The sequence below is a fragment of the Onychostoma macrolepis genome, chromosome 25 (assembly GCF_012432095.1).
Source record: "Onychostoma macrolepis isolate SWU-2019 chromosome 25, ASM1243209v1, whole genome shotgun sequence".
NCBI classification, from domain to species: Eukaryota; Metazoa; Chordata; class Actinopteri; order Cypriniformes; family Cyprinidae; genus Onychostoma; species Onychostoma macrolepis.
In genome coordinates, this window is record NC_081179.1 from 14,247,398 (window position 1) to 14,259,443 (window position 12,046).

Genomic DNA, 12,046 nt, shown 5'->3' on the forward strand with positions numbered 1-12,046 from the left:
TTACATTTATTTGTCACGCAGAACTGCTTGAATAATAGGAATGGATGTGGAGAAATCTACAGATGACTCACCAATGGATTCTCTGCAGTGAATGGGTGCCATCAGAATGAGAGCTGATAAAGCCATCACAATAATCTACAAGTAGCTAATCCAGTCCATAAATTAACGTCTTGTCAAGTGTAAAGCTGTGTGTTTGTTATACACAAATCCATAATTAAGGCATTTTAACCAAAATACCTCTACATAATCTACAACGCTTCCTCCAGTGAAAAAGTCCATCTCCTGTTGTCCTCTCACATCAAAATCTACTGACAGAATTGTTTAGAACTGTTTTGAACTGTGAAAACTTATCTCCTGATTCATGACTTTTTCACTGGAGAAATGGACTTATGGATAGAGGACTCATATTTTAGCTGGAAGCGACAGTTTTGAAGTTAAAACATCTTATGATGGATTTGTTTCTTACAAACATGCAGCTTTTAACTTCACAAGACATTAATTGATGGACTGGATTCGTGTCTTTTCCCTCTGGATTATTGTGATGTTTTTATCAGCTGTTTGGACTCTCATTCTGACGGCACCCATTTACTGCACTTTTGGGTCCTTTTTTTGAAGCATTCCCCATTTACTCTAACTGCAGGGACAAAAAAGACCTTAAAATATTCTCCTTTTGAATCCCACAACAGAAAAAAAAACAAGTCATGCAGGTGAGTAAATAATGACAAAATGTTCATTTTTAGCGATCTTCTCTTAGTCCCATTAATAGCCCCATTTCCTTCCATCAGCTTTGGTTTAAAAGGAAAAGCCAGGTGTGGGAAGATGATCAACAGACCCATTCTTGTTTGAAATGCCATTGCATTTAATGATACATTTACTGTAAATAGCAGATGGTTCATTAAGCTGAATTTGCAACCAAAAGGGCTGAGAGGCCAAGATTGCAGTGCACGCCAGTGTGTAAATGTGTATGCATGCATTTATGTGTGTGTGTGCCATCCCGGCTGGACTCCATCCATATTTCATGACTGATAAAGGTTTCGGTAGCTGTGTACACTTTCCAAAGAGCAGAACTGTAATATTCAGCCATTTTGCCATATTCCACTGCAATATGCTCCAGATGTGGTTTGTGGCTAACATGAAAAAAAAAAATTATTTTCTATAATATCATTCTGCAATTTAAGAACATAAAAACAGAGGATTTGTTTGTTGTCCCACCTTCCCTGCCCCCTCAAACTACCTTTCTTCTTTGCTCTGACCTTCTCTCCTTCTAAGTGAAGAAATGACCAAATGTCATCCTGTTTATTTGAGTAAAGCCGTAGTGAACAAGATCACAGGAGACACTGAAGCCCATGTGAACTCCCCTGTACTGCTGGACTCCTCAAAACCACCCAACTGACTTTATGTCCATCTCTACCCGTCAGCCAATGAGAGATGAGCAGATTCCAGACTGCTCTTCTGCCAAAAATCATCCTTCAAACTGTCAGCTGCTGTCACAACAAACTTACAAAAAAATAACAAATCAAAATAATATCATTTGAGTCAGCTTGCCCTGAAAATTTGATGGCACTTAATACAAGCACTATTTTAAGCAATTTAGTGAATAATTAATCAGTTATCAATATGTACATAAGGGGGCTCTCTCTCTCTCTGTGTGTGTGTGTGTGTGTGTGTGTGTGTGTGTGAAAAAACAGAGAAAAAGACAGATCAAAGATGGATAGATAGATAGATAGATAGATAGATAGATAGATAGATATGTAAAAATGTAAACATTTATTAAAATGTAAACAAAAATGTACATAATATATAAATAAATAAATACAAATAGAACGTAAGTCGAATACGTTATTGTTCGCTGTTGATGTAATAATAGACAGATAATGAATATGCTATTTCTCAAATAAAACAGTATTGCTTCGGTTTTAGACGTAAAATCATTTGCTCAGTAAATGAATTAGAGCGTATATATAAAGGAAAACAAAAGATCAGCCTTTACTGCGGCTATTTCTTCTTATTGCTGCATATAAGGGCTATTCAAGATGACCATTCAAATTAATGAAGGAAAACAACATAAATAATTCCAGTCGGATAATTAAAAAATTAAAAATAATAAAACACACTCGATATGCATTATTCTGTCACTTGCCTTCAAATTTGTTAAATCAGCGCAAAATGATGTGACATTTCATCTGCCATCAGATTGTAATGTCACGGCTCATTATCGCACCTGCAGCGATCTAACTTGCGTTTTATTAACGATGCGGCAATATAATGTAAATATATTACTTACCAACGCCATATTTTTCATGTTCAGTCGGTATCCACATTTTTTCCCCGTCAAGTAAAAGAAAGTGGGCTATAAAACAGGGCAATTACGGCGGATACTATCCATATTGTTGTTACACAGGGTTGCACTGTATTGTTCTGAGGGCAGAGCCACAGCAGCATCCCACATACACCACACTTCTCAGCCCTGAAGAAAAACACCATTGCCTCATGGGAGATGTAGGAAATGAATGAGAAAAATTGGATGGAGAACTACAACACCCAGTAACCGCATACACAGCGGCGGTTTAACTCTGATTGGTCAGTGAGTTATTCACCAGGTCACGTGATTTGAAGAAAAAAAACATGGCCGCTCAGATGCACAACGCTAGGTTGACAGGTTGGTTAACTGAATTATTAATATTGGCAGAGATTTTATATTATATTGCTTTATTTGCGTTTATATCTAATTTTTAAATATCTAGCAGGTTATATGTTTATTTTTCTGAATATGTCCGTAAACTACGGCAACTAGCTATTGCGAAGTTAAAGCTATGGCTAGATATAACAGTAAGTCTGCACAAAATTATTACAGTAATGCAAGTTTGTCATCCGTTTTTCTGGACTTTAATGGTCAAACTGGTTTGAACTTATCTCTCAGCCCTGCAAAGCTGGTTTTCAGCTGGTCTACCTGGTCTTCCAGTTGGAAAGGAGCCAAAACACTTTAAAACCAGCAACAGACCAGCCAAACAAGGCCAGCTGAAACCAGCAGACCATATTAGACTAGCTAAAGCTGTTTTTCCCAGCAAGGAGTGGGTGGTTAAAGTGTAAAGTTTGTTGATATGGATCTTCTAATAGATGATCAACGACCCTTTAATCTGTCACTGCAAAAGCTTATTTCAAAGAGGCAAAACAACTCATAAAGTGCACTTAGGAGCACAAATGTATCAGGATTTTAGAGGATAATCTGCTGTTTATATGAGTCACACTGTCATTTTGTGTGAATCAGCTGCTTGTTTGTGTGAATGTTGCATATCTTGAAAGGTCGTGGGATTTATGAGACAAGGGTTTCTCACTAGCTGGAGTACTTCAGACTGAATTAATGACCCAGAATGGATTTGCACAAAGATATTTCTGCATCATATTTGATTAAATGTATGAATATTGTGTTTTCTCTCAGTGTTAGCTAAGCAGGATTGTATTCTTGAGCCGCTTTGTTTCCCCGAGCACCTGTGTGGTAGCGCTTCTCTCACCTCCTCCAGCGATGGCCGTCCGGTGACCTGTGCGCTCTGTTCAGACTCCTTTCCCGCTTCCGAAAAAGAGCAGCTTCTCAAGCACATGGTGTTGGATCACAAACTGGTTATCGCTGATGTCAAACTCATCGCTGACTTTCCACGGTGAGAATTCACAAGATTTGAAACCTACGTGTGTCAGCATTTCTTTAAAGAGATATTCATCAAGCACAATACAAGTAACACAAAATAATGAAAAAATTATAATTGTTTTGTTGCAGGTATATGTTGTACTGGAAGAAACGGTTTGCAGAACAGCCCATCACAGACTTCTGCAGTGTTATCAAGACCAACTCTGAAGGTCCTGTAGGTAAGACGCATTTGAGCTGAACAATCTTGTATTTACATTTTATATAGTTAAGTAATAGCCATGGAATTTACAATACTAATGCTAAAACTATTTTTAAAATATTTAAAAGCATTTTTCTTGTTGTAAACTGAATTTGTATATATATATCCACCCCTTAAAATAGTGATTTTGTTCTGTCCCACTGTAGTCAACATTTAAAATTATATAATATAAAAATCGCAGAATTATGTTTAATTATTATACTGTTTAATTATTAACTAATTTTAATGAACAAAACATTATATTTAACACATACTGTAGATTGAATTATCTAAATATATTTACTAATATTTAACATGAAACATAATATTTAATTACTATTGTCCCACATTTTGCACATTTGAACTTTTTCTCACATTTCCAAACATGTAGTTTAATTTAGAACAAAAAATCGAACTCTGTGACTTACAAACCTTAAAAATCTGCCTTTTTTATTTTGAGATTTTATTAATTCAATTTTAATCCTTTTTTGTTACAAAATAATGTTTTTTTAGCTATATGTGGACATGACAAATTTTTGTAAAAAGGTTCCAAAAGTGTAAACCTCATATAAAATAAATTGAAAATAATAAATTAAGTGCCTGCTATGACCTGGTCTAAAAATGGCATATTGGTGATGATCTGCCATTAGTTTACCATAATTGTTTATGGATTCCAGGTCAAAATTCAAGGTTATTGTTAACTGAAGCTATAAAATATAATTTTTGTTTATTGAAATGAAGCTAAATTTAAAAGATCAGAAAAGATTACCCCACCCCCAGGGAAAATTTGAAATATTGCCTTACTAACTGAAATACAATTGCTACTTGCAATCCTAAAAGTAAAAGTGATATACAAATAATTAGAATTTGCTAAACTGAAATATGTAAAAATTTTATACTAATAAAACTAACACTAATAATAATAAATAAAAGCTAATTCAAAATATCAATAAATATTATAATAGCATATAAATAATACTAAAATAATACTGGTTTGGGGAATAGCCCTTTAACTTCTCTGATTTAAAAGTGAAGTCTAAATCTATGAAGGCCTGTTCAGATAGTGTCCTTTTTAGACTCCAATTACCAAAAAGCTGCTTTTTGTCATTTTAGAACAACAAGAGCACTACTTCCTATTGTGTGATGCTCTGCCAGAGGACAGGATCCTTAGGGAGCAGCTACAACAGAGACGACTGGTGAGTGTCTATAAAAAGACAAGGACCTGCCACGGTCAGGTTAGGAGTACTGCTCTGGGATCAGCTCCCATCCTGTCTGACAGGAGGTTATGAGTATTCAAAACCGATTCAACAGTAGCACAAACCAAAATCAAATTAATATGTAGAAACCTGGAATATGAGTAACGCAATCATAAGAGAAGACTTTGTGTTTTCTTTTTTCAAACAGTATTTTCTTTTTTTAAAATAAATTTGGAAATTAAAAAAGAAATGTTTTAGTTATATTATTGTTATTTTGTTTATTATTATTATTATTATAAAACAAGGGATTTTTGTGTCCTGAACTAAAAATGATTGGATTGTGAAAATTGTATTAAAAGAGATTAATGTAATGACAGTACAGTAGTAGTAGTATGTATTTTCATATGTAATGAAAATGATTTTGAAGAGATATTTTGGTTAATAATTATTTCATTATTAATCAAATTAAATCAAATCAAATTAATTAAATTTTTTCTACCCACAAATCCAATTATGTAAGATAGAAAATGTCATTTTATAGATTGAAAATGTTATTGAGAGTTAAAACTTTTTTGTTTTGAATATGTATATCACTTTTAATATTTAACTATAAAGCATTTTGATTATAATACAGCTGAAATACTGTTGCTGTGTAACTGTAAAGTAAAAAAAAAAAGAAAAAAATTGGGTTGCCAGAAATTCCACAATGAGATAAAAACATTCAATGAGAAGCCAACAAAGCCCCCCCCCCCCTCCAAGATTGTTTTTGCAGAGATATTATGAGTCAACATAATCATCTCACACACATTTCATCTCAGGCAAAAATCTACGATTGTGGTTGCTAGGCAACCAGCGTTCTCAGCACCTCTGCAGTGGGCTCTGCAGTGTGGCGACCAGCTGTTTAACAGTGCAGCTGTGACCTTTCTCAATCATTCGGTGACATGCTGCACATCGATGAAACTCGAGCTGAGAGGATTAGCACTGTTTATTAAACACAAATCATTCGCAGATTGCGTCTGGGATAATTATCGATGATTATGGCAATCGAACAGCGGGTTTTCAGAAACGCAGAATGATTAAAAACACACCACACTGAGATTCATACCAACTATAAATATTGTTTATAGACTCACAACAATTATGTAACCATATTTATAATGTGCGCTATGGTAATGTCTTACAATGCCACAAAGTCTTTAATGATTTTTGATATATTTTGATAGGAGGAAGTTCTGGATCAGCAGCAAAAAGAGAGGGATGACACAACATTTCATCGCGCATGTATGTTCTGCAATGAGGAGTTTACTGGAAACAGGTGACCCACAACTGTCGTTTGCATTAAAAACTCATTTCTGATGAATTTCTAATTCTAGAATCAGTATATTTGACTTCAAATCATGTCTTGATGTGAAATTGTGGACATTTGAGTTTTGACATCTTGTACATGACCTCTACAACAGACCCGATCTCTGAATTATTTATTAAGAATATTTATAATAGTAATTATATATATTATTAATATATAACATGTTTTATAATTTATATAAAATTTATATAGTATTTAATATTTTATATATATATATATATATATATATATATATATATATATATATATATATATAGTGTCCTATTTAGTATTTAATAAAAATAGTATATTTCTACATTATACAAATTATAAATATTTTTACATTAAAAATATTTATTTGCATTATATGTCAAATTTTATATATATATATATATATATATATATATTTGGCATGGAGCATCTTCAAGGCTGTTCAACAAGTTTCAAAATCAAAAATCTAAATCATACCAAGGTGAAAACTTTACTCATGAATATTAATTAGCTCATTTGACTGAAGGCCTAGGCAGATTGCCTTGTAGTGTCAGAGTATATATTCATGAATACAGTTTTCATTGTATAGTAATGTCACAAGCCACCCATCTCCGGCCTCCACTCTGAAGCTTATCTAGATATAAACCACTATTTTTGCTTTATTTTATTATTTGTAGCAAACAGCACTGCATATTTATGTAACATGATGTATTTGTGCACTGTGGATTCACTGCAGGTCTTCACTGCTGAATCACATGGCTAAAGAACACTCTTTTAGCATCGGTCTGCCTGACAACATCGTCTACTGCAACGAGTTTCTCGACACTCTGGAGTTGAAACTGGAGAAGTGAGTGTTTGAGATTTTGCTTCAACGCTGCATGTAATCTTACACACTTATACACTATATATTATTAATGGTCAAACCACTATTACAAATTGAAAAAATTAAAAATGGAAATGGAGAAGGTTTGAACGCCCCCTCTTGGTGCTTGCAGTCATTGCATTAATCCAAAATCACTAAGTATGGTAAGTGTTTGGGTCAGTGACAAATAAATAGAAGATGCAAAAATAAAGGCATAATGAAAATTAATTTACACTGTGTATTTTTGTTGTAGTAAATAATATGTATTTGTATAGAAGTTTTTCTACTGATTATTAAATCTACTCACTGAAAATGTCCTTTTATTTCTTAATTTGTTCGTTCATTCTTAGTATTTTTCAAGCAAGTTTGTTTGTTTGTTTTCAATCACTAAAACTATTATCACTATATCATTATTTTTATATAGCATGCAGTGCCTGTACTGTGAGAAAACATTCAGGGACAAAACCACCTTGAAAGATCACATGAGGAAAAAGCAGCATCGACGAATAAACGCCAGAAACCATGAATACGATCGCTTCTATGTCATCAATTACCTGGTATGACCATGTGTTGGTTTTTACGTTTCTCATCTGAACAAATAAATAAATAGTCAACATGAAATCACCCTATTGTGCTGTTGTAATGTTGCAGGAGTTGGGGAAGACATGGGAGGAGGTACAGTCCGAGGATGACAGGGAGCTCTTTGAGGATGAAGATGAGTAAGGCCTTTATATTTTTACTCTGATCACATTTTCAGTTTTATTCTCCTTCCTGATATTCTGCACTCTCTGCAGTGATTGGTCAGATTGGCAGGCTCATCCTGTGTGTGCCGTGTGTCTGTTTTGCGAGCAGCAAGCCGAAACAATGGAGAAAATGTACACACACATGGAGGTATATGATGCTGCTGAACAAAATTTTAATATTTGACTACCTGAAAAGGTATTTGACATTTCTATGCATTTTCGCATCAGTATCATTAATAACATGATTTGTTTTCATCCAGGAAACTCATGAATTTGACCTGCACAAATTAAAAACAGACTTAAGTGAGTAATGCAGAAATGTTTTTGAGAAGAAGAATCCTTGACCACACAGAGGGTCATTAATATCATGTGTGTCATTTGTCCAGGCCTGAAGTTTTATCAGCAAGTGAAACTGGTGAATTACATCCGCCGTGAGCTTCACCAGTGCCGGTGCTACTGCTGTCAGGAGAAGTTTGAAACCAAAGAGGAACTTGTGCAACACCTGGTTAACACAGGTCATGTGACGCAGCTGCCTGAGGTCTCGCACTGGGACCAACCACAGTAAGTGTAACGCGTTCATGATCACCCTTTTTTTAAAAGTATTCAATCGAGTTTTTTTAATATTATTTATTTTTATTATTTATTGTATTATCTTCACATGACCTTTTTTTTTAGTATTATTCAATCGAGTTTCCATCTGAACAATTAAAAATTATTTAATATTTATTTTTTATTATTTATTCTTTGGAAGAGGATTAGGGCCAAGCAATAATAAAAAAATAAAAGCTTGAGATCTTGAGATTAAAGTCGTTAAATTTCGAGAAAAAAGTCTAAATGAAATGTTGAGAATAAACTCATTAAATTACGAGAAAAAAGTCATTAAATTGAGAAGTCTTTAAATAACGAGTTTCACAACATTTTATTTTGACTTTTTTCTCAAAATTTAATGACTTTTTTTCTCGAGATTGTTTTATTTTTTTATTATTGCTTGGCCCTAATCCTCTTCCATATTATTCTGTTATCTTCACATCACTTTTTTTTGTAGTATTCAATCGAGTTTCCATCTGGACAATTAAAAATTATTTAATATTATTTATTTTTTATTATTTCTTTATTTGTATATTATTTTATTATTACCTTTTTTTTTTTTTTATGTTAAATATTAGACCCAGTAAAGTCTGTAGAATTGAAATGAGCCATTAGACATAGCAATATTTTTTTTATATAATATAGGCTTTGGACATTAGAATGAGCACTGACTCTTATACTGTAAAAAGAAAAATTTTAAAATATAATGTGTTGCTTTTTCAGATACTACTTTCCTACATATGAGAACGACGCTCTTCTTACAGCTCTGTCAGACAGCGAGAGCGAATCTGAGGGTCAAAATCCCAGCTCTGAAGTTCCCGTTATTGCTGAAGACATTTCAAACCTCAAGGTTATAAAACAGACCAGTGTGCTTAATAAACTGCTCAAAGACAGAGGCGGCTCTAACTGAAGATGAGGGACACCCAGAGAATTATGCTCAAATTATGTCTATTGCTTTGTGTAAAAATTTTGAGATTAATGATGTGACTATTCATGTGGGTTTACAGTATATTGACAATGTTCACGTTGTGTAAAAGCAATCAAATAAACTTTATTTATTTACCCATGTCATGGGCTGATCAATGGAAATCCCTAATTGAAAGGATTTGACTGAAAATAACCTCTTTGTTGAGAAATTTTGGATCATGGCTGACAGGGCAATTTAGTAGTGTATTGTCACTGTAAATATTAACATTTGTTTTAATATTGTCAGAAAGAACAGTATCAATAGTCAGTACAATTTACAGGTCCATTAACACTAATAATGCTAAATTATTAAGAATAGAAGAAATTTAAAAACAAGGTAGAGAATGGGAATATCAAATCAAAATATGGTGCTATATACAGTGGGGCAAAAAAGTACTTAGTCAGCCACCAATTGTGCAAGTTCTCCCACTTAAAAAGATGAGAGGCCTGTAATTTTCATCATAGGTATACCTCAACTATGAGAGAAAAATCACATTGTAGGATTTTTAAAGAATTAATTGGTAAATTCCTCGGTAAAATAAGTATTTGGTCACCTACAAACAAGCAAGATTTCTGGCTCTCACAGACCTGTAACTTCTTCTTTAAGAGGCTCCTCTGTCCTCCACTCGTTACCTGTATTAATGGCATCTGTTTGAACTCGTTATCAGTATAAAAGACACCTGTCCACAACCTCAAACAGTCCAACTCAAAACTCCACCATGGCCAAGACCAAAGAGCTGTCAAAGGACACCAGAAACAAAATTGTAGACCTGCACCAGGCTGGGAAGACTGAATCTGCAATAGGTAAGCAGCTTGGTGTGAAGAAATCAACTGTGGGAGCAATTATTAGAAAATGGAAGACATACAAGACCACTGATAATCTCCCTCGATCTGGGGCTCCACGAAGATCTCACCCGTGGGGTCAAAATGATCACAAGAACTGTGAGCAAAAATCCCAGAACCACACGGGGGGACCTAGTGAATGACCTGCAGAGAGCTGAGACCAAAGTAACAAAGGCTACCATCAGTAACACACTGCGCCGCCAGGGACTCGAATCCTGCAGTGCCAGACGTGTCCCCCTGCTTAAGCCAAGTACATGTCCGGTCCGTCTGAAGTTTGCTAGAGAGCATTTGGATGATCCAGAAGAGGATTGGGAGAATGTCATATGGTCAGATGAAACCAAAATAGAACTTTTTGGTAAAAACTCAACTTGTCGTGTTTGGAGGAGAAAGAATGCTGAGTTGCATCCAAAGAACACCATACCTACTGTGAAGCATGGGGTGGAAACATCATGCTTTGGGGCTGTTTTTCTGCAAAGGGACCAGGACGACTGATCCGTAAACGAAAGAATGAATGGGGCCATGTATCGTGAGATTTTGAGTGAAAACCTCCTTCCATCAGCAAGGGCATTGAAGATGAAACGTGGCTGGGTCTTTCAGCATGACAATGATCCCAAACACACCGCCTGGCAACGAAGGAGTGGCTTCAGAAGAAGCATTTCAAGGTCCTGGAGTGGCCTAGCCAATCTCCAGATCTCAACCCCATCGAAAATCTTTGGAGGAGTTGAAAGTCCGTGTTGCCCAGCGACAGCCCCAAAACATTATTGCTCTAGAGGAGATCTGCATGGAGGAATGGGCCAAAATACCAGCAACAGTGTGTGAAAACCTTGTGAAGACTTACAGAAAACGTTTGACCTCTGTCATTGCCAACAAAGGGTATATAACAAAGTATTGAGATGAAATTTTGTTATTGACCAAATACTTATTTTCCACCATAATTTGCAAATAAATTCTTTAAAAATCCTACAATGTGATTTTCTGAATTTTTTTTTTTTTCCCTCATTTTGTCTCTCATAGTTGAGGTATACCTATGATGAAAATTACAGGCCTCTCTCATCTTTTTAAGTGGGAGAACTTGCACAATTGGGGGCAAGTTGGTCTATTGTCAATATTGTAGAAACGTATGAATTCACTTTCAATCCAAACAGTTTATAACTCGCTATATAAGCTCACAATTCTGAGATATAACATTAAATTCGCAACTTCAAGAAAAAAGTCTTTGTAATTGTAAGATAAAAAGTTGTTTTTTTTAAATTCCATGGCAAAAACCAAAAAAAATATTGCGAGATGTAAACTCAGAATAATGAGAAGAAAAAAAAAACTCGGAATTGCAAGGAAAAAAAAGTCTTCATCATAAAATAAAATGCCGCATTTACCTTTTTCGTGTCAGAAACAGGCTTCCATACTATTGCGTAAATTCCGATCGAATTGTATGGAATTTCACCCACGGAAACTCACAGAACAGAGGTAAGTGTGACTGCATTTTTAGTTTCTCTCGTTTATTTCACTTATTTAAACATTATGCAATTCACTGAATATAAATTTAATAGTAACCTAAATTTAGAAATATTTAGTAGGTTTTTTTTTTTTTGTCTGTTGGTGTGTGAAAAACAATTCAATACACAATATTGCAG

The 12,046-nt window shown here is 34.5% G+C and overlaps 2 protein-coding genes across 3 annotated transcripts in view; one reads left to right on the forward strand and one right to left on the reverse strand.

Moving 5' to 3' along the window:
- Positions 1 to 2,452, reverse strand: part of dock4 (dedicator of cytokinesis 4) — a 76,278-nt gene extending 73,826 nt beyond the window's left edge. The window contains 1 exon segment of the mRNA XM_058767528.1: positions 2,285 to 2,452. Coding sequence (XP_058623511.1) covers positions 2,285 to 2,321 — 37 coding nt within the window. The 5' untranslated portion in view covers positions 2,322 to 2,452.
- Positions 2,453 to 2,577: 125 nt separating this feature from the next.
- Positions 2,578 to 9,672, forward strand: znf277 (zinc finger protein 277). 2 transcript variants are annotated; one of them, XM_058767439.1, is made up of 12 exons: positions 2,578 to 2,659; positions 3,440 to 3,656; positions 3,773 to 3,861; positions 4,995 to 5,077; positions 6,301 to 6,392; positions 7,150 to 7,260; positions 7,700 to 7,832; positions 7,927 to 7,994; positions 8,070 to 8,166; positions 8,279 to 8,321; positions 8,405 to 8,579; positions 9,330 to 9,672. In XM_058767439.1, the coding sequence occupies exons 1-12, from the start codon at positions 2,626 to 2,628 to the stop codon at positions 9,514 to 9,516; spliced, it is 1,329 nt and encodes a 442-aa protein (XP_058623422.1). In that variant the 5' UTR covers positions 2,578 to 2,625; the 3' UTR covers positions 9,517 to 9,672. The 2 variants fall into 2 exon arrangements, with proteins under 2 accessions (XP_058623422.1, XP_058623423.1); XM_058767440.1 differs by lacking the exon at positions 2,578 to 2,659 and adding an exon at positions 2,667 to 2,829.
- Positions 9,673 to 12,046: the final 2,374 nt, after the last annotated feature.